Here is a 23,930-nt window from a genome sequence, read left to right on the forward strand (position 1 = left end):
AAGTACATGGGGATTGCATAGCACATTTATTCCTTCCTGAGAATAAATTTAGAAGGATAAGGGGGTATCTCATTGTAACCTATCTATTAATGGGAGAGTCTAGAACCAGAGGGCACAGCCTCAGAATAAAAGGACGTACCTTCAAAATTTCTTTAGTCAGAGGTTGAGGAATCAGTAGAATTCATTGCCACAGATGGTTGTGGAGGCAAAGACATTGCGTATTTTTAAGGCTGGGTTGATTAGGAATGGCATCAAATGTTACTGGGAGTAGGCAGAAGAATGAGGTTGTGAGGGGAAAGCAAGATCAGCCATGATTGAATAGTGGAGTAGACTTGATGGGCTGAATAGCCTAATTTTGCTCCTATGTCTTATGGTCTCTGGCTTCACATTTCACACTTCATTCCTCTTCTATCCTTATTTCCTTAACTCACCCTTTTTGTCTTTTCATCTCTGGCCTTTGGCCAATCATCTGCCAATCAAACCCCCCCTCTTCTGTATCCATCTATCACTTGCCAACCTTTGTCTTGCTCCCACCTCTCTTCCAGCTTTCTCCCCACCTTATACAACCAAATACAGGTGACAAGGATTATGGGGAGATGGCAGGAAAATGGATTTACGAGGCAGAGATCAGCCATGATTAAATGGTGGAGTAGACTCGATGGGCAGAATGGCCTAATTCTTCTCAGAACTTGTGAACCAGTCTTAAGAAGTTTTCCAACCAGAAACCCATTCCTTCTCTCCAGAGATGCTGCCTGTCCACCTTCCAACCAGAAAGGTCACCTATCCATGTTCTCCAGAGATGCTGCCCGACTCGCTTAGTTACTCCAGCACTCTGTGTCGGTCATTTACAACCTTTTTGAAATGGCAGAGGAAGTCCAGGTCTCTCTTGCCTACTTGTGCCATCTTTCATGGTATATAGCACAGATCAGGAAAAGTAATTTGAAATACATCGGCCTTTTCCGGGATTTTGTGTAGAATCAAGTCTATTACATTGTTATTTGTGTGTGAATTAGAATTAATCAATAAACCATAGATTTTCCGATTTGATGTTATTAATTTGAGAACAAAGAAACTCACCAGTGCAATTGGGTATGTCCATCTGAACTGTACCTGGGTAGATGTGACAATAAACTAACTAAACAAGATGAGGCACTGGTTAAAATCACCTTTGAAACATACATCACCAGTGGCAGGCTAAAGGAATTTTAGATTTCTACCAGTGCACTTGGGAAAATGTCTTATCAGTGCAGTTGTATCACAAACATAACATTGGCCATTTCCTTACCAGCATGCTGTAGCTGCTTAGATCAGCCCAAGGTTAATAGCTCAACTTGCCAACGGCTGAATGAACCAGTAACCTTCTGACTCAAAGGCAAGAGTGATATCATCTGTTATTCAAGTTCATAGTCTGAAATTCTATTTCTCAAGTCTCCACTTCCTCTGCGATGCACCCAAGTCAGAAAGATATATTGATAAGACTTGTACTGAAAATAAATTTGAGTTTAGTTTAGTTTATTGTGATGTGTACCGACCGAGGTACAGCTTTTGTTGCGTGCTAACCAGTCAGCAGAAAGATGATTACAATCGATCAATTTACATTGTATAGGTACATGAGAATGAGTTTGGTTTGCACAACACTGACTTGAATCTACTGTGCATCAAAACTAAGCTGCAAATCCTGACCTGGTTGTATTACAAGGGGAGACAAGTTGGGTATAAATTGATTTTAGATAATTAATTTGAATTTGTGTAGCATGCTTAATATAAAGTGTAAAATATAATATGGAATTGCAGATGCTGGTTTAAAAAAAAAACACACACAAAGTGCTCACACAAAGTAAGTCAACAGGTCAGGCAGCATCTCTTGAGAACATGGATAGGTGATACTTCAGGTCCGGGATCCTTCATGAAAATGGACTGTCAGAGACATATGTAAGTGAACTTTCAGGGAGGGAAGTGTTAAAAGGTGTGATTTTTATGGTGGGACGTGTAATGATTAATAACTGAGCAAAATATTTGATTATGTTGAGTGGGTTTAAATGCTAGCAAAGTGGTATCCGCTTCAGAGATGAAATTTCATGTTGAACTCGTCTTTGGTGCAAAATTAAATGTTTTTGCACCAGTGTTATAATGTAAATGAAACCTGTCCAATTATTTGTTTTGTAAAATGCATTGTACATTTTTTTTGTCAGTTGAATGTAAATTAGACCACTTCGATAAACAGCAGCAATTTATCACTGGGACTATGTGGCTCAACGGTATCCATTACCAAAATTGAGATTTGTGCATTGCATGCCGATCGATGTCAGATCAGTGTCTCATGCAGACGCAGATGCAGTAGTCCCTCTGCGTAAACAAGTCATATGTGTGGAGTGCCATGCTAAAGTTTTCTGATGTGTGGAATTAATCCACTGAGCAATTGGATTTTAGATGACATTGTTCTGCATGGTGCACAAAAATGTTCTGCTTTGCAATAACATTTCTCGACTGCTCCATTTGAAGGCAACCTTTATACTTTCTCTTATTCAGATTTTGTGAGATAGTAGTCCAGTTCTGCTAATACTTATAAAAATGAACATCTTACAAGCAATTAGCTTGATGCATCAGGGAACGCATGCAGAGATAGGTTGCCTGTTATTACTGATGAGAGTGTGAGGAAGTGTTCCTCTGTGTAGAAGGTAGACAAAAGCGCTGGAGAAACTCAGCGGGTGCTGGATCCTCAGCGGATCCACCAGCAAAGGGTTTTGGCCCGAAACGTTGCCTATTTCCTTCTTTCCATAGATGCTGCTGCACCTGCTGAGTATCTCTAGCACTTTTGTCTACCTTTGATTTTCCAGCATCTGCAGTTCCTTCTTAAACACATTCCTCTGTGCAGACTTTATCTCAGAGAAGCGTCTGGTAATCTGTTGGCTTAAGACAGAAATGCTTATATTTATTTGGTGTCCGTTTGCAACTTCAGTGTTATAGAGTCATACAATAAAGAATAAGGCCCTTCGGCCCAGCTTACCAAAGCCTACCACAGTGCTCCATCTACCACTATTCCAGCGTGTCTGCGTTTGGCCCATAACCCTCTAAACCTTTCCTACCCATGGACCTATCCAAATATCTTTTAAATGTTGTTATTGTTTCTGCCTCAACGATCTTCTTTGGCAGCTCAATCCATATACCCAGCGCCCTCTGTGTAAAAAGTTGCACCTTAGATGCCCATTAAATCTTTTCCCTCGTACCTTAAATATATGTACTCTGGTTCGTGATTCGTGATATTCTGGGTAAAATATTTTGTGTATCTACCCTATCTATTCCCCTCATCGTGTACCTCTATAACGTCCCCTCTCATCCCCCTATGCTCCAAGGAATACAGTCCTAGCCTGTCCAAGTACAGCTCAGACGTTCAAGTACTGGAAAATGACCCCATGAATCTTCTCTGCACTCTTTTGAGCTTAGCAACATCTTTCTTATAGCAGGGTGACCAAAACTGAACACAAATTCTGCAACTGTAGCCTAACAGCAGCTGTAATCAATACAGTGACTGATGAAAGCCAATGTGCCATAAGCATTCTTGACCATGCTATCTACATAATGCCCCGCTTTCAAGTAACTATGTACCAGTGCTCCGAGATTCCTCAGCACTCCCCAGAGACCTGACATTTACTGTGAAGATCCTGCGTTGGTTAGACTCCCCAAAATGCAACATCTCACATTTTTCTGCCTGAAAATCCATTAACTATTCCTCTGCTCACGCCCAATCAGTCAAGATCTTGCTGTTATCTTTGGTAGCCGTCTTTGCAATCGCCAATACCACCCATATTTGTGTCACCTGCAAACTTACTAATCGTATCTTGTACGTTCTCATCCAAATTATTGATATAAACCACCAATAGCAACGGGCCCAGCAATGATTGCTGAGGCACACCATTATTCACCGGCTTCTAGTCCAAAAAACAATCTTCCACCATCATCTTTTCCTTTCATGAAGCCAATTTTCTATCCAATAGACAATAAACAATAGACAATAAGTGCAGGAGTATGCCATTTGGCCCTTCGAGCCAGCACCGCCATTCAATGTGATCATGGCTGATCATCCCTAGTCAGTACCCCATTCCTGCCTTCTCCCTATATCCCCTGACTCCGCTATCTTTAAGAGCCCTATCTAGCTCTCTCTCGAAAGTATCCAGAGAACCGGCCTCCACCGCCTTCTGAGGCAGAGAATTGCACAGACTCAAAACTCTCTGTGTGAAGAAGTGTTTCCTCATCTCCGTTCTAAATGGCTTACCCCTTTTTCTTAAACTGTGGCCCCTGGTTCTGTACTCCCCCAACATCGGGACCATGTTTCCTCTAACGTGTCCAAACCCTTAATAATCTTATATGTTTCAATACGATTCCCCTCTCATTCTTCTAAACTCCAGATTATACAACCCTAGCCGCTCCATTCTCTCAGCATAGGACAGTCCTGCTATCTTGGAATTAACCTTGTAAATAATGCTGCACTCCCCCAATAGCAAGAATGTCCTTCCTCAAATTAGGGGACCAAAACTGCACACAATATTTCTGGTGTGGTCTCACTAGGGTCCTATTCAACTGCAGAAGGAACTCTTTGCTCCTATACTCAACTCCTCTTGTTATGAAGGCCAACATGCCATTCACTTTTTTCACTACCTGCTGTACCTGCATGCTTACTTTCATTGACTGATGAACAAGGATCCCCAGATACCGTTGTACTTCCCCTTTTCCCAACTTGACACCATTTAGATAATAACCTGCCTTCCTGTTTTTGCTACCAAAGTGGATAACCTCGCATTTATCCATTAGCTATCGGCTAGCTCTCCCTGATCTCATGCTTTTTGAATTGAGGATATTACTGTCATAGAAACATAGAAAATAGGTCCTTCTTCTCCCCATACCCCTTGATTCCGCTAGCCCCAAGAACTCACTTTTGCTCGCAACTCATGGACGGCAATTAACCTACAAACTTGCACATCGTTCAGATGTGGGAGGAAACTGGAGCATCTAGAAGAAACCCATGTGGTCACTCGAGAAAGTAAAAACTCCACACAAACACGAAGTTAGGATTGAACCCGAGTCTCTGGCTCTGTGAACTGCCAGAGTACTAATTTCTGACCTGAAATGCAACTTTTGTTTTATTCTCCATTGGTGTTGCGTTTTCTGCTGAATAGTTTAGTTTAGATCTAACTCACTTTTTAATTTATCCAGTGAATTGGCCTCCACTGCCTTCCGTGGCAGAGAATTCCACAAATTCACAATTCTCTGGTTGAAAAGGTTTTTTCTCATCTCAGTTTTAAATGGCCTCCCTTTTATTCTTAGACTGTGGCCCCTGGTTCTGGTCTCTCCCAACATTGGGACCATTTTCCTGCATCTAGCTTGTCCAGTCCTTTTATAATTTTACATGTTTCCATAAGATGCCCTCTCATCCTTCCAAATTCCAGTGAATACCAGCCCAGTCTTTCCAATCATTCCTCATACGATAGTCCCACAATCCCGGGGAATAACCCCGTGAGCCTACGCTGCACTGCCTCAATAATAAGGATGTCCTTCCTCAAATTAGGAGACCAAAACTGTACACAATACTCCAGATGTGGTCTCACCTGGGCCCTGTACAACTGCAGAAGGACCTCTTTACTCCTGTACTCAAATCCTCTCATTAGCTTTCTTCACTACCTGCTGTACCTGCGTGTTTACTTTCAGTGACTAGTTTACAAGGACACCCAGGTCACATTGCACTTCCCATTTTCCTAATCTGCCACCATTGAGATAATAATCTGCCTCCTTGTTCTTGCTGTCAAAGTGGATAACCTCACATTTATCTATATTATACTGCATCTGCCACGCATCTGCCCACTCACTCGACCTGTCCAAGTCACCCTGCAACCTCCTAACATCCTCTTCACAGTTCACACTGCCACCCAGCTTTGTGTCAACTGCAAATTTGCTCGTATTACTTTTAATTCCATCATCTAAATTATTAATATATATTATAAATTGTTGGGGCCCCAGCACTGAGCCTTGCGGCACTCCACTCGCCACTGCCTGCCATTCTGACAGGGATCCGTTTATTCCTATTCTTTGTTTCCTGTCTGCCAACCAATTCTCTATCCATGTCAATACCCTACCCCCAATACCTGGGAGCAAAGAAGCTGAACATGGTTGACTGGGAATGGGACTTGGTTCATGTTGGGTGATGGAGCATTTTAGATGAACATAACTTTGATGGTGGTATGAAGAAATTGAATAATGGAAGAGAGGAGTATTAGAAGTGGGGTGAAGGCATTGTGGTCAAAGGCAAATTCTTTTGAGGAGGTGGTTGATAAATTGGCCACCAAAAGGACACACCTAGAATGAAGGAACTTTGATACTGTTAACAAAATCGGGTATTATAAGGGAACCACAAATTCTTGCTCAAGTTCTTGCAAAATTATAAAATCACAATCTCAGAATAAGGTGGCTATTCAGGATAGCTGCGACAAAATGTCTTTAGCCAGATGACAGTGAATCTCTGGGGGGGTCTCTCTCCAAGAGGGCTATGAAGCCTCAGTACTGATTAATTCAACGTAAAGATCAATTAGTTTTTAAATAACCGAGAATTCCAGGATGTGGGGTTTTGTGTAGAGAAGATAAAGTTTAGCCATGATCTTGTTAAATGGCAGAACGGGCACAAGTGACTAAATGTCCTACTTTTGCTTTAATTTATCTTATGCCCTGATAACTTCAAGCTTAGCCAGCATTTCTATTGTAAGATATAACATTAAGCATCGTGCTTCGTTTTCTGAAAAGCCATCTTTGGTTGAATGTTTTATCCAATTCCTTCCAAGAAATATTGAGAAAGTCATAGATTGATTAGTTGAGAATAATTGGATTATTGTAATTTACCTTAATTTTGGGGTGAGGAAATGTGATAAAAGAAGCAATCTTGCCATTTATTATTAAACATAATAATAGGATTGCAGTGGTGGGGAGTAAATCCAATTAAAAAGATTAATTTGACTTAACTAACTAAACATTTTAAGCACAAGTTTTACATTTGGCACAACCATGTAATTCATTCCTTTCAAAGGAACATGAAAGACATGGACCAAACTTTTGCTGTACTTGTTTGTTTGTTCTTGCCCTGTTGGTGATCCTAAAATGCTATGAGGTGAGGAATTCCACAATTTTGACTTGATTCAGAACTCAGCATATGCCTTGGAGTAGATGGTGCACATTTATTATAGTTTGGATGTGCTTCAAGTACATTGAGATTCAAAAAAAACATTGAATTTTACAGCACAGAAAGGAAGTTATCTGGCCAATCCTGTGCACTTTGGTCAATTGAAGAGCTATTTAAGTTAAACCCATTTCCCAGAGCTCAGTGAAGAGCTGTCCAGGTTGTGACTCTTCAACTTTTGTTTCATACACCAAGATGTCTTGACTTTACCAGCGCCTCAGGCAACATGGTTTAGACCCCCCCCCCCCCCTCCCCCCCACTGCGTTCCTTCAATGATTGCAGGGTTTGGGAGATGGTTTTGTATAAAATAATCTAGCGATTTACAGCGAGGCCTTGAAATAATCTGATGCTTTGGTTCAATTTGTGTTATTTCACTTGTAAAACAAGATGATATTACTGACCCCTCTTACAAATGAATATCAATTCACCTTTAGATAACTATATTGAGGGCGACCTCCACAACATACCATTTGGAAGAGGTTTTGAATTTGCACGCCTTTTGGCAGTTTTATTCAAATATTATTTGTACACAATTGAAAAATAGAAATCTGCCACTCTAGGAAACCCGAATTAAAAAATATGCTGGGTATGGGGTGGCCATGGTGGCACAGCGGTAGAATTGCTGCTTTGCAGCGCTGGAGACCTGGGTTCGATCCTGACTACGGGCGCTGTCTGTACGCCGTTTGTACGTTCTCCCCGTGACCGCGTGGGTTTTCTCAGAGATCTTCGGTTTCCTCCCACACTCCAAAGACGTACAGGTATGTAGGTTAATTGGCTTGGTGTATGTGTAAATTGTCCCGAGTGTGTGTAAGATAGTGTTAATGTGTGGGGATCGCTGGCCGGTGTGGACTCGGTGGGCCAATGGGCCTATTTCTGCGCTGTATCTCTAAACTAAACTAAACTATTCAGCAGAAAACGCAGCACCAATGGAGAATAAAACAAAAGTTGCATTTCAGGTCAGAAGTTAGTACTCTGACAGTTCACAGAGCCAGAGACTCGGGTTCAATTCTAACTTCATGTGTGTGTGGAGTATTTACTTTCTCGAGTGACCACATGGGTTTCTTCTAGATGCTCCAGTTTCCTCCCACATCTGAACGATGTGCAAGTTTGTAGGTTAATTGGCGTCCATGAGTTGCGAGCAAATGTGTAGGGAGAGGATACAAAATAGAGATAATGTAGAACTAGTGTGAACGGATGATCGATGTGTGGTGGACTCAGTGGCCTGTTTACATGTTGTATCTCTAAAGTAAACAAAACCCCCAGGATTTTCTGTTTTGATTGTACAAGCAATTTTATGATACATTATTATTATTATTTTTTAAAGTACTAATTGATCCATATTTTTTTAACCTGATATTTTATTAGATAATTCACCTTCAATATCCTGAACTATAGTATCCATGTTAGGAGATCGAAAATTACAATAGAGAACCTGAGAGCATTCAGATATGTAGATTGAGGAAAGTAGTTAACATTTCACATCTGGGTGATTGTCGGAACCCAGAGCTTAGTGTTAACTCAGTCTGGCACCTAGATACATATATATTGAGGCAGCTCACTTATTATTCTGGACAGTGGTTCTTTGTGAAATATAAACATTATTTCAATTAGTGCTATAACGCAACCTTTCTTTAACATGCAAGAGGTGAATTAGTCACTTTATTTGCATTACACAGGCTGAACTGGTATAAAACGTTTTTAATTGGGAAACTTAATACTTACTTTGGGCATTGACAAACATCTAAAAATGTGCCCTGGGGTGGGCAAGAAAGTCCAGTGAAATAAAATCTGTTTCCATGTAACCTCCGCACAGTAATCAGGTACCATTGTCACCTCAGAACACAACTGCTGCTTGAACCACAGGAAGTCATAGAGTTTGACAAGCCATCACTTAATATAGACAATAGATAATAGGTGCAGGAGTAGGTCATTCGGCCCCTCGAGCCTACACCGCCATTCACTGTGATCATAGCTGATCATCCACAATCAGTACCCCATTCCTGCCTTCTCCCCATATCCCTTAATTACTCAATCTTTAAGAGCTCTATCTATCTCTCTCTTGTAAGCCTCCGGAGAATTGGCCTCCATTGCCTTTTGAGGCAGAGAATTCCACAGATTCACAACTCTCTGTGTGGAAAAAGTGTTTCCTCATCTCCGTTCTAAATGGCTTACTCCTTATTCTTAAACTGTGGCCCCTGGTTCTGGACTATCCCAACATCGGGAACTTGTTTCCTGCCTCTAGCATGTCCAACCCCTTAATAATCTTATATGTTTTAATAAGATCTCCTCTCATCCTTCTAAATTCCAGAGTATACAAGCCCAGCCGCTCCATTTTATCAACATATGACAATCCCGCCATCCCAGGAATTAACCTCGTGAACCTACGCTGCACTCCCTCAATGGCACTCCCTCATGTGCAATGATACTCTATTTAAATTTATTTTGAATACAGCCTTAATATTTTTAACTTGCATTACTGAAAATAAACTTATTGCTATTTATAGGATTTTTATTTTTGAAAATCCTGTGAGAAAAACAACTTTGGTATTGTGGGTATGCAACTTAACCCCCTCTACCCCAATTGTTTTTATTTGGTGATATTCTATAACATGAGGTTTCTTAGGAAGACAGATATTGCATTACAGCAGAAATCCCTGTATTCCAATTTACATTTCTCGCACTCAATTTCACCCAGCAGGTTCATTTAGGAACTATTTTGTGTCTAAGCTAAACTGAGTTCATACCCAAATTCCCAAATAATAGTCCATCCCAGTGATGCAAATTGTAAAAGTATACTACCATAGTGAATATTGCTCATCAATTCCAATCACTGTTCCTCGTATTCAGAGCAACATGAGCATAAATAGGCTTTTTATGTCCCTTCCAACTTTCTCTGCTATTTATTCATCTGTTCAGTACTATTCCCACTCTCATCCTACAGCCCTTGATGCCCTTTGAGTCTAGAAATTTATCCATCTCCTTAATTAAGTAATTTGGTCTTTATTGCTCTCCATTGAAGTGAACTCTACAGTTTTGCCATTTGAGTGAAGATGTTTCTCTTACTCTCAGTATTAACTGTCTTCACCCTTATTCTGAGATTGAGACCCCCCTCATCCAGGACCCCTTAGCCAAACAACAGCTTCTTGCAAACTATCTGTCCAATTTTAATTCTTTTGAACCCTAGCAAGCACAAACTTAATTAACTAATCTCACCTCATGGAGCAGCCCTGCTATTCTAAGAATCCATCTCATGAACCTATTTGCCTGACCTTTTTTGTGTCTTCAAGGGAAAATAACATGGTGGAAAAAAACGACACCTTACAGATTCCTGTAAAACCAATGGTTATACGCCTGAGGAAAGGCAGTCTTGAATGTGCAATGTAAAGTGAATTTACAAATAGCTTGGTGCAAAGTGAAAGGTACTGGCTAGTATAGAATTTGGATAAAATAATTTATTGTGGATTATTATGTTACTGTTACAGTTAACCAACACATCTTTGTCTTGTATACTATCACATATACATGTATACATCTTGTACACATCTTTGTCTTGGTTCCTCCCACAGTTTTAGTTGATATATGCACAGTGAACATTTTCATTGACTGTAGTGCACTTAAAAATATTGCTAACAATATTTTATTATTCATATAAGAGGTCGGCATGGATTTATGAAGGGGAAATCATGCTTGACTAATCTTCTGGAATTTTTTGAGGATGTAACATGTAGAATGGATAAGGGAGAGCCAATGGATGTGGTGTATCTGGACTTTCAAAAAACCTTTACTTTGACAAGGTCCCACACAAGAGATTAGTGCAAAATTAGAGAACATGATATTGGGGGTAGGGTATTGACATGAATAGAGAACTGGTTGGCAGACAGGAAGCCAAGAGTAGGAATTAACGTGCCCTTTTCAGAATGACAGGCAGTGACTAGTGGGGTGCCACAAGGTGCAGCTATATTGTCAATAGCTGGGACCCCAGTTATTGACAATATATATTAACGATTTAGACAAGGGAATTAAATGTAACATCTCCAAGTTTGCAGATGACACAAAGCTGGGTGGCAGTTTGAACTGCAATGAGGATGCTATGAGGCTGCAGGGTGACTTGGATAGGTTGGGTGAGTGGGCAGATGCAGTATAATGTGGATAAATGTGAGTTTATCCACATTGGTGGCAAGAACAGGAAGGCAGATTATGAAAAAATCAAACTCCTTGTAAGCACGTAGAATGAGCGTAGCGGGTACGTCGGAGCTTGGGGACGTCTCTGAGCGGCTTGTAACGCTAACGGCAGGTAGTCGGGAAACACGGTATGCTCGGGAAGATTCGTGAAGATTTTTCAACATGTTGAAATAGCTGGGATCCCAGTTATTGACAATATATATTAACGATTGAACATTGAAACATGTTGAAAAATGTCCACGAGATCCACGAGTACTTACGAACAGCCATTACCGTAAATATCCGAGTTCGAATCAGGGCAAACTCGGGAGTACTCTTGAATGAACTTGTAAAGTGATTGCGAGAGGATTTGAGTTTAGGCGCATGGAGCAGTTGTACAGGGCCCTGGTGAGACCGCACCTGGAGTATTGTGTGCAATTTTGTTCTCCTAATTTGAGGGAGGACATTATTGCTACTGAGGGAGTGTAGCATATGTTCACCAGGTTAATTCCTGGGATGGCGGGACTGATATATGATGAAAGAATGGGTCGACTGAGCTTGTATTCACTGGAATTTAGGATGAGAGGGGTTCTTATAGGAACATAAAATTCTTAAAGGATTGGACAGACTAGATGCAGGAAAAATGTTCCCCTATGGTGTGGGGGGGGTCCAGAACCAGGGGTCACACAGTTTAAGAATATAGGGTCGGCCGTTTAGGACTGAGATGAGTAAAAAACGTTTTGACCCAGAGAGCTGTGAATCTCTGGAATTCTCTGCCACGGAAAGCAGTGGAGGCCAATTCACGGGATCTTTTCAAGAGAGTTAGATTTTCCGGAAGTGGCAGCGCTGTGAAACAGCTGGGGCTCGCCTGCCGTCTGTCTGTTTTTACTTTTTTTAGTTGTTTTTTTTGTCTTGTTCAGTTAAACATTTGGTCATTAGGTTGTGTTATGTGTGGGGGAGGGGGTGAAACAGGGCTTTCTATCTCTCCATTCGGGGGAATGCGACTTTCTTGTCGTATCCCCCTTCTCTTCCCCCGTCTGAGCTGAGGCCTAATGGCGGAGCTGGCGGCCTCCAACCTGCGACCGACCTCGAGGATCCGGAGGTAGAGCCAGCCAGGACTTACCAACGCGAGGCTGGCAGTCTTCGAGCTGCGGCGGCGTTCGCGCAGCGGCACGACTCGGCGCTCCGGTGAGGGCGGATGGCGCGGGGCTGAGACACTCCCGTGGGGGCGGCCCGGCTCCCGGCTCCTGGCTGGAAGGCACTCCCGTGTGGGCGGCCCGGCTCCCGGCTGGAAGGTGCTCCCGTGGGGGCGGCCCGGTGCGGGGCTGGAATGGCGCTCCCGTGTGGGCAGCCCGGCTCCCGGCTGGAATGGCGCTCCCGTGGGGGCAGCCCGGTGCGGGCCTGAGACGCTCCTGTGGAGGCGGCCCGGCGCGGGGCGGAGACGGTGCTCCGGCGGCTGAGGCGGCGTTCTGGCGGCGGCGACCTGAATCCGAGGCTCGGCCGCGGGCCAGTGGATGACATCGTCAGGAGCTAGCGGGTCACAGGTTGATGCCTATTTTCCGGAGCTCCCGTGGCAACAGCTGCGTCCGCTGGGCTGGAGGGCGGTAGCTTCGACCACCCCCGGGCCGCGGAGCTTGAACCGCGGGACTGACTTACCATCGACCGGTGGGGTATCGCCTCAGCGCAGAGGGAGAAGAGGAGGGAAGAGACAGCAACCCTAAGACTTTTGCCTCCATCACAGTGAACTCTGGTGAACTCACTGTGGTGGATGTTAATTTGTGTTTATTGTGTGTTGTTTATTATTACATGTATGGCTGCAGGCAACGACATTTCGTTCAGACCAAAAGATCTGAATGACAAATAAAGGATTCAATTCAAGGATTCAATTTAGCTCTTCGGGCTAAAGGAATCAAGGGATATGGGAAAAAAGCAGGAACGAGATACTGATTTTAGATGATCAACCATGATCATAAAGAATGGCGGTGCTGGTTGAGAAGGGCTGAATGGCCTACTCGTGCACCTATTTTTCTGTGTTTCTATTAGTTCAACGAGACCCGATGTAAAATCCTATTACAAAACCCATCGTGTCTCTGTTGCCTCGTGAAAAGATAAACTGCATTTGTTAAATCCATATTTTTTGGTTAGTATTGTTTCTGCTGGTTAAATAAATTCATCCTCAATTTCCATTATATCAATTCTTAATTAGGAACATCTGTATTAAATCTTCCTTTAAAGTTACCTGCTCTATGAAAGCAAACCCAATTTTGCTATTCTGTGCAGTTAACTGAAGCTACTGAGATCCAGGGCCTGAGTTATCATTAAGAGCTATATCACTCTGGAATATTTTGTTTTACTTGTGCCGTTTGTTCCAAACTGTTTACAACATATACAAATACGCCGAGTAATGTTACACTCTGATAACATTGCTGTTAAAGTCACCACAGAATTGAATTCTACAGCTTTTAACTCCCAATTTTATAATTTGAGGGAGGAAATAATAATAGATCGGGAATAAAGATTTATAATCATTTTATTATTGATGTTATATTTGGATGGATGGGAGAAAATAAGGCTGCTGAATTAGAAGAAATGTGCTTTTGTGTTATTGCAGCATGAATGAGTAAATGTATTTACAGCACTGTTCCCAGGACAAGTGGTTTTTGCTTTGCAGAATGTTGAACTAATGCAGTCCAAACTGACTGTGGTATCAGGTCATGGTCTGTTACCAGATTTGAGGTATATTCCTACTATAACAACAATGTTTGTCTAGTGATGCACTTTTCACTGCTTTACAGTTGTAGTTTAAGTGTAAGTATGCCATTTTTTTCTTGCAATGCTGAAATTATAATTTGTTTTCATGTTACATCATGTCTTGCATTGGTCCTAGTTAATATAAAGCTCTTCCTTGGGACGAGTTTGGATTAAAATGTGCCTTTTCTATTTGCATTTTATATTTCACTGCAGATATTGTTAAAAATTATTAGAAATTGGTAACAAATGATTGGATATTAGATAAGGATATTCTACAATACTTGAAGGTCAAACATCATACAATTAGAAAAATGTCTTGCCAAGATTTAAAAAATAGTATAAAATATTCTGAGGCACGTTGCAATCCCTTTCAAAGAAACAGAATCAGTAATGATTTTCTTTTAAAGAATGGGCTGGTCAAATATTAATATGTAACTCTCTGAGCTCTGACTTAACAAACCACATGCCCTGAGTGTTTTTATTAGGAATTCACCAAGCTCTTGAATCAGAAAAGCCGACTACGGAAAGGCAGAATGATCCCAGGTGGCCACCTCCTTGACCAACTGCTCCGCCACAACTTCGAGTGCTCGATGAGGTATTCGAGAGCCATTGAACTGGATCGTTAGCAGTGCTGCTGATTGTGCCTGCTGGAACATACTGCAAGCAATCCATGTTCCCTGCAGAAGATACAGAATGAGAGTCCTATAATACAGCATGGTGTCAAATACTCGGCTGTTTAAGGATGGTGCTCGGCAAGCAAAAAGGGAAAATAAAAGCAAGCTGAACAGATACTAGACGGCATCCTGGAAATTGCAGCAGTTCAGGTTTTTTGATATCTTGGACGCTACATTATGGCTGTGTGATGGACTGTGAGAATGGGGAAAGGCTTTTTATCATAATAGCATTGATGCTATGTTTGGATGTAGCTTTCACGGGAGAAAATCAGGCTGCCGAATTTGTTCCCTGATGTCTATTAACAGTGGCCCAGGGCTATGCTGAAATTTATATCCCATTTGTATTGTTGCAGTCCAAAAGAAGAATTTACAGAGGATGACAAGTGCATTCTGAGTAGGTATGTTGATGACTCAGATATATCACATGATCCTTTTGTGTTTTATTTAATCTTCTACAGAGCTGTTGGAAAAAAAATCTTGCTAAAATGATAGGTGTGAACTATGAATAATTTACTGCTTCATTGCAGAGCATTGTACAGGTAGTACTGCTATTGCAGCCTTATCCTCTTCTGGCTGTGCGCTGGTAAACAAAGCCCTGATCTGCTGCTCCCGACAATCGGTCTGTGTGTTGCATCGGAGCTTCGCGTGAACACAGAGGCACTGTTGTTGAGTTAGCACGATAGAAAACATATCTTGTGCATTCAGGGAGACAAAGGAATCGGGGGGAAAAGAAAATGTTTTTCAACCCTGTCTCAATAAATACAGCAATCAAAAACATTACCTTAAGAGCAGTGCCAGAATTATTCACGTGCTCTAAGCAGCAGCCACTGTGAATTAGTCTTGTCTGGTATGGAGCTCATAGATTTAAGTCTGTTTTGGAAATGCTTGTCTCTGGAATCTTAATACCTTTTATAACAACATGCCATTGAAATGGAAAACGAGCAACACCACTAACTGGAAATTCCCAGTTTCTATGCTTAAGCCATCTAGGACAACATTGAGTCCGGCATACATGTAAGTTTGCAAATGCCAGCTTTCGAAAACGTTTGATTTTGCAAGGGGGTGCTCTGTGGTGTAACCTGAATTATTCATTAATGTAGTTTCTAGCATTAATTACTGGGTTGATGGATCTGTCCTGACAACCAAAATGTATTAGATTGTATGTTCTGCATGCACGTAATGCTTTTTTTGTGAGCATTTATGCTGCCGTATACCATTTAAGGTTAAGGCTAAATGTATGAAATGACTGCATTTGAAGTGTGCTGCATCGTGCAGCATCTGACACTTGATCATTTATTGCAACAGTGCCTTTATTTCAGTGTCGCTGTTATTTACCTCTACATCTGCATTTTGTCATTTTGTTTTTATTTTACCACAAAATGCCACCAGGTGTCCTGGTTTAATTGTTGAATCTTTTTTTATCCTTACTCATCTTATGACACGTTGTATATTGCTGCTTTAGCACGTGCGCATGCGAGAACTCAAGTTACGGCATCTCTCTGAATGAGTTTCCTTTAAACAATTTTCACATTAAAAATTGGTGCTTGTAAAAAAAAAAATCAGGTAACAAATTTCTTTCATTTGATATTTATTTCACATTTAAAGGTAGAGGTGTAACGAGGTCATGGCGAAGTATAAAATAATTACTTGTAAACCCCTGGCTCAGCTTCCATTTCTGGCTTTAAATGTAAAGGCAGTGAGAGCTCTGTAGGGAAATTAGGTGACTTTGCCTCAACTTGGTATCAGCAGTGAATAATAGGTGCAAAGCTAGTTTCTCCAATGTATCATTGTTTTGTTTCTATTTGGTTTGATATAGTTCAGATTGCATCAAAAATAAATCCATGGTTAATTTGAACAATTTATTTAGTTAAATAATTCTTCTGTTCTTGTGCACGATTACTCATTTACAATTATGCTCCTTGGAAATGTAGGGGAAGAATTTATTGATCTAGGCTTGTTGGTAAATTGCATGTCGTAATATAGACTTCCTTAGAAATGTTGTGAATTGCTATAAATTGTTAGTGTAGGTATTGCTGGATTTAAATATTTTTGATTAAATTTTGCCTGACCAAAGTAAAATTGGTGCCTGTGTGGATTTCACTCACAACAATAAGACCTTTATTATTATGTGGTTCATATTCTTCTCTCTTGACAGATGTCACAACGGTGTATCTGTGTACAATTTAGTCAATTCAATTTTATTTGGCTTCCTTTTCCTTCCATAAGTCCAATCAGAACACAGGTTTCCACATGGGAAAACCATTGAATGGAATCCCTTGGGAATAAACATATCAATTACCTTTTCATTCAAACCAAGTTGACGGGAGTGTGCAACATATGAATTGTCCGTTATTTGTGCTGCTAGCTGATGGCTCTGGTGTACCAGGAAACAAGCCATGGGTTTGACCTTTGAAGGTCAGGGTGGAAGTCTCAGGTTTTCCAAGAACATGCCCATACAATTCAGGCACCTTGTTAAAACCCAACCAGAAACAACAAAAATATGAGATTCATGCAATTCAAAAAAACTAAGAAGTGATCACTGAAAACGAAGCTGAATTGGTGTGCATGAGGATGTTGAATGACCTTCGTGTGTATTTTTATTATTGTCCACAGACTTGTGAAGCTCTCCTGTCTGAATATTGTATTATGTAATCTATTTACCCATTGGGAGATAACAACATCTTTTTGAATGCATATTGCACAGAAACACTTCCATTTTGTACTGAAACCCTCAAGAGACAAAATAGGTACAAAATCATAAATTCAATGCAGTGATTTATTCCATTCTGTTATAAATCATCGAAGAGGTTTCTCTCACAGGTCTTCTAATTTGTTCTTTATTCTTGTGCCATACATTCTACTATGAGCAAGGCAACACGGGGCAACTCTGGGTTATGCATCAATTTCCATGGGGAGTGGGTGTGGGGTAAGCCAGTTATGTTTAATTTACATTGCATCAATTTAAATATTTGTCTACTATCTCTTCCCTCCATTATTAGTAACACTGCGGTGACTCTGTGGGTTTATTGCTGGAACCCACTGGGAATGGAAAAATAACTCAGACAGGAAAGAAAGTGGGAAAAAAAGCAAAATGGCACACAGGATTACAAGCCAGTAATAGTGAACATAGTGCTGCAGTTTAAATATAACATCAATATATGTTTGATATTAAGCATAGGCAAGTTATTTCACTCATACTTTTGAGTGTTAACTAATCTGCACATAAAATGGAGCGTGAAGTTATAAAAGAAAATAGATTGGATGGGCAAAACGACTGAAAATGGCATTCGATATGGGGAATTGTAAGGTCAATCACTTTGGCTTCAAGAAATCTGTACACTGTCAGTCTGACAGTGGAGCTATTAAACAGCAGTGTACATAAACTACTCAGAAATGTGCTTGGTTAAAAAAAATCATACGGTTTCATGTAGTATTGACCCTTGTCAAGAGTGCAGGTGTTTCAAATGGAGGAAGTAATTACTCATTTGTGCAGACTTCATTAGGCATAGATTCATTAGGATAGTCACTTTTATTTCTATAGCACATTTAAAAAAACAACTCTCGTTGGCCAAAGTACTTTACATTGGGGAGGTACTAATGTTATACAACATTGGTTCATAGATTAAGTGCATACGTAAATACATACATATAGCCCTCCCTCAGAGGACGTCAAGAAAGGCTTGAGAGTAAAGATGAGTTTTAAGTCAATGAAGGGGGCAGTTCTGATGGGAAGGGGGATGCTGTTCCACAGTCTAGGAGCTGCAACCGCAAAGGCGCGGTCGCCCCTGAGCTTATGCCTAGACCGCGGAATATTCAGTAACCCCAAGTCGGCCGATCTGAGAGACCTGGAGGTGGTGTGGTGGGTAAGCAGACTTTTGATGTAGGTGAGGGCAAGCCCGTTAAGGGCTCTGTAGACATAAAGAAGGATCTTGGAATTTATTCGGAACCGCACAGTGGAGAGAGGCCAGAATCAGGGTGATGTGGTCCCTTTTTTAGTGTCATCTAGGACCTCTTGTAAAAACTTAACTTGTATCCTTTTCTGTTTAGACATTTGGTGGCTTCTTCTAATGAAGGTTTTAAAACGATGAAAGGTTAAGATAGTAGATTTTATTTCTCGTTAGAATTTCTCAAAACACAGCTTAAAATTAGATCTTGTGCATTTGCGGGTGAAACCAGGAAGTCACTGAAATAGGGTTGTAGAACTCGGGGTCATGCGATTTTGAAAGGCTGCTTCCTGTTGAATCATGTGACTAAGGCCATGGTGGAAATAGTTTGTTGTACAGGACTGTGATGAAATTGAGATCAAAACCAGATAATTAGATCTGAGAAACTATTAGCTGTGAACTGCCTGAACGGAGAACAGAGCAACTGGGACAGTAAAATGGCCCATTTTCGGTACTTTTGTAAGTGGTATGCTTTTTCTACTAGATCAACAGTATTTGAAATATGGTTATATGATTCATGACACCATCCTTGGTGTGTGCCAGTGTTTCTACTAATGTTCCTGACTGAAATCAATGAGTTCACCAACAATTTATATGTCTGTTTTTCATGTATTTAAGAAGAGTGGTAAACGAGCAATAAGTTTTTTAATTCAGTGTGAGGACTTGTGTAGCACGAACATTGTGGGCAGAAGGGCCTGTTCCTGTGCTATATGGATCCATGTGTAGGAAGGAACTGCAGATGCTGGTTTAAACTGAAGATGGACACAAGAATTAGGGGTAATTCAGCTTGTCAGGCAGCATCTCTGGAGAAAAGGAACATGTGACGTTTCGGGTCAAGAATTCTACAGTGAAAGCCAGGGGAAAGAGAAATGAGAGATACAGTCTGTGTTTATAGAGATAGAACAAATGAATGAAAGATATGCAAAAAGTAACAATGATGAAGGAAAGGCAGAGACTACAATGGTCCATTGTTGGCTGTGGGCTAGGTGATAACGAGTTATACAGACAGTGAAACATAACATGACGAGAGTGAAACTAGTACGACGGCAAGGGTGGGGGATGGAAGGAGAGCGGATGCAAGGGTTACTTAAAATTGGAGAAATCAATAATCATACCGCTGGATTGTGAGTTGCCCAAACGAAATATAAGGTTGTTTCTTCCAATTTGCATTTGGCATCACTCTGACAGTGGAGGAGGCCCAGGACAGAAAGGTCAGTGTGTGAATGGGAAGGGAAGTTAGTGCTTTGGCAATCACATAGGCCCAGATGGACTGAGCAAAGGTGTGATCTATGATTAATTTATAACCAGCTACATGCAACAGAAGAATCCTGGAACAAATGTGAAGGACATCTGAAATCACATGTATACACATGGATGAATGTATCTATACGTAATGGAATATCTTCTAGTGGTGTTTGTCTGAGAAATAGCAATCCTGACTGCCTTGAAATCAAATTTGCATATAAAATGACCAAATTTAGTAAAAGCAGTGAATTACGGTGTTTTTTTGGCACGAACTGTTCTCACTGCAGGTCCTCCCTGTCTTATGAACAAGTGTTTGGGAGATGGGCAAGATGGATTTGCCGGCTGCTGTAGGGCTGCAGGCATCTCCTGCCGTGCGTGATCTCGATTCACAGCTGCATTTCCGACTTGTGAACTGTGTGGATTACGAACAGTCCTCTGAAACAGAACCTTTGCCATAAATTAGGGAGCACCTGTGGTACTTAGTAAATTCAATTTCTCATTGTGTGATTGTGTGATGGAGAGATCCATTTATCTTGAAGCAATTTGGTACCCTAAATGCCCCAGTTTGTCTCACTGATATGCTGTTGGAATAATAATAGCTGACATCGACGCTGACATCAAAGTAGAATAGTGAAAAAATAAACCCTCATGAATGAGCATTGCAGGTGTTAAAATAGTTATGTTGAAATAATAGATAGAACATCTAGAATTTCTCATGACTAAGAGATAAGGGCCTCTAGAATTTGGTCAAAAAATTGACTTGATGGAGTGGTTTAGAAAGAGAAAGAAGAGAATGCACTCAAAAACAGTCATATTTGAATAAACCATGCATTTTATATTCAGACCCTTGCAATAATTGGAATCTTTGGGGGAAAGAAGTTAGAGAGAAACCTGTATTGCTAGGAACTGGAGCTCTGTCATGATCAAATGGAAAAATGATCTTACATTGAACTCAAATTAGTAAAGTTAATCCACTGACAGCGAATGCTTCCTCATGGGTTTATCAGACATGAACTGTTTGTCACCTTTCTGCTGAGGATCTTCATCATTTCTTCTAAAGACGACTGATGACATTGGATTTATTTTATTGTACAGAAAACAGGTAATTTCTGTGAGGACTATTGGAGGTCTATGCCGCCAACAGAATATAAATACCCAATAAGGCCTTAAAAAGGATAGCATATGTAGAGCCAGTGTCTCTAATGTAGTTCAAAACACAATGCTGGAGGAACGCAGTGGGTCTTTAGTTTAGAGATACAGCATGGAACAGGCCCCTCAGCCAACCCGAGTCCAGGCTGGCCAACAATCACCCATACACTAGTTCTGTGCCCCACACATTAGGGGCAATTTATAGAGGAAATTTAACCTACAACCACACACGTCTTTGAAATGTGGGAGGAAACCAGAGCACCCGGAGAAACCCACGTGATCACAGTAAGAACATAAAACTCCATGCAGGCAGTACCCGTAGTCAGGATGGAGCCCGGGCAACAACTCTACAGCTGGGCCATTATGCTGCTGGGTCAAGCAGCATCTGTGGAGGGAATGGACAGGCGATGTTTCCTCCAGCACTTTGTGTTTATATTCAAGATTCCTGGTGTCTACTTCAGTGGCCTGCTGGATGGAAGTTGATCAAATCAATACAGACACCTCACGTTTAACGTGGGAGTTGCGTGCTTGAAAAGCGGTCGGTAATTCAAAAATGTGTAAATTAAAAATATACACAACTACGCTGTCAGCAAAATATTTGAGCGTGTTATTCTGAAAATACGAACATGTAAATCAAGCTTTGGTATTAAGCACGTTATTTAAAAAATGCACAAATCAAACAAGCATAAAATGCGTGGTGCTTAATTTTCTTGAAGGAACCTCTCGTCAAGTTATATTACTTAGCTATTTTTATTTAACTGTGCTTCTTTATAATAGTAAAATTCTGCTCCTAATCAAATTTTGAAGAATCACTCTTTCCACTATAGCACTTTCATTTGATGTTAGCATGATAGCATAATTTTGGGAGTCTGAAGAAGGGTCTCGACCCAAAAGGTCACCCATTCCTTCTCTCAGACATGCTGCCTGTCCCGCTGAGTTACTCCAGCATTTTGTGTCTTTCTTCGGTGTAAACCAGCATCTACAGTTCCTTCCTACACTGTATAATGTTTCATTTTTGAATGGAATGAAGGACTCCACTGTTAACACTTTTACTCAACATTACTTGATAGATTTTAGCAAATCCTCTGCTTGTATTACTGCAGTCCCAATGATGAAATATTCCCAAGTACTATTAGTAGGAAATTCAAGAACACTGAAGAAACAACAATATAATTTGAGATTTGTAGACCTGTTAGAATCTGGGGGGAGTTGTTAAGAATTTGGGGTGAAGTGGGTATTCCAGTATTCCAAAAACCATAAGAAATCATGGAATTTGTCAAAGGTCAGTCATGATAAACATTCTCGGCAACTGTGCTGCTGCATGTATACAGACCTGCGTTTCATCCCTAGTCAGGTTCGAGCCCGGGTCTCAGGCGCTGCAAGCGCTGTTGAATTGCCATTGGACCATCCACGTCCCCTCCCCGAGTGTCCATCCCTGTCCGGGGGTGGCCGGTGATGTCCGGGGTGAGCCTGGACTGACGGGATACCGGCCCGGAGCAGTGGAGTTAGTGCTTCTTCTCCACGCTGGCTGTAAGCCTGGGCCGCCACTGCTCCGAGCCGATGTCCCGTCAGTCCTGGGCTGTCGGTTAACCCGGTAATACATCAGTGTAATGGATATAGTAATCAATTTTGTTGAATGGATGAGATGATTGTGCTCATTTAACGTTGCTTAAATATTTTCATATTATAACAGATTCCAATTAAAACACAAAGTACTTGTTCTATAACTCGAGGATAAACACTCAACTAAGAAAACTAAGCCCAAAACCAATTATCTAACTAAATACACCAACATACTAAATGACTCCATATGCAAAAAAACCCCAGCTTACCTACATATTAATTAGAAACCACAATAAGGAACGAAGAAGACTATACACTTCATTAAAGCCACATTGGCAAATGAAATTTATTGATTCATACATCAGGATTACTAAGTGGAGGAACTTTGCTTCCTACTTTACATTCATTGAGATTGGTAAAAGAGATGTCAAACCCTGTGAGATGTTGCCCTCTCTAAATATGGCAGTGCTTCTGATTGATTAAAGTTATGACAATCTCACTTAGTGAGATAAACAAATGTTGCCCATTCAAATTAGGGACACGACCCAAAACCTCATTGTTCCATAGAGATGCTGCCTGACCTGCTGAGTTACTCCAGCAGTTAGTGTATTTTTTTTGTCAACCAGTATCTGCAATTTCTTGTGTCTAAATTTTTCCCATTACCAGTATACTCAGGAAAGTTCAGTCAAGGCGTTAATGGATTGCTTCATTAGGTTGCAAACTCCTAATGCCAAGCAAAAATGAGATCAGTAAAGAATGAAAAGAGCATAAAAAACCAATAGTGCCCATTATAGCAACAATGCTGGGCCCATGGAAAATCTATCGACATAACGGCTTGTCAACGTCACCAATTCAAAATATATGTTCTATACGCTAATTATCCTGTGCTCAGTTATAATGGATTGGTATTATCACTTGTTCTTCATGGATTCTGATGTGGGAGTGCACAACTGCTTACCAATGTAGAAAAAACAAAATGAGTATCTGTGCAGCATCTGTGGAGAACATGTATAAGATGGAGTTTCTTCAAACTCACCCAGCCATGCTCTCTAGGAGTCTGAAGAACAGTCCCAACCTGAAACTATACCTATCCATGTTCTCCAGAGTTGCTGCGTGATTCACTGAGTTATTCCAACACTTTGTGTCTTTTGTAAACCAGTATCTGCAGTTCCATATTTCTACTGAAAACAAGAATTTGGTTTTGTTACAATTTCAGAAAAATAA

General features: G+C 40.9%; 1 protein-coding gene across 4 annotated transcripts in view; it reads left to right on the forward strand.

Annotated features, from left to right (window-relative positions):
• The window catches only part of klhl13 (kelch-like family member 13), a 166,380-nt gene that overhangs the window by 89,633 nt on the left and 52,817 nt on the right, over positions 1–23,930 (forward strand). The window contains exon 1 of one of the 4 annotated variants that reach the window (XM_055643443.1): positions 14,785–15,203. The exons of 2 other annotated variants lie outside the window; for them this stretch is intronic. In XM_055643443.1, the coding sequence (XP_055499418.1) occupies positions 15,124–15,203 (80 nt within the window). In that variant the 5' untranslated portion in view covers positions 14,785–15,123. Of the gene's footprint in view, positions 1–14,784; positions 15,204–15,342; positions 15,820–23,930 lie in introns of those variants that run through there. One more of the 4 variants, XM_055643442.1, reaches the window with a different exon arrangement.

The sequence above is a fragment of the Leucoraja erinacea genome, chromosome 12 (genome assembly GCF_028641065.1).
Source record: "Leucoraja erinacea ecotype New England chromosome 12, Leri_hhj_1, whole genome shotgun sequence".
NCBI classification, from domain to species: domain Eukaryota; kingdom Metazoa; phylum Chordata; class Chondrichthyes; order Rajiformes; family Rajidae; genus Leucoraja; species Leucoraja erinaceus.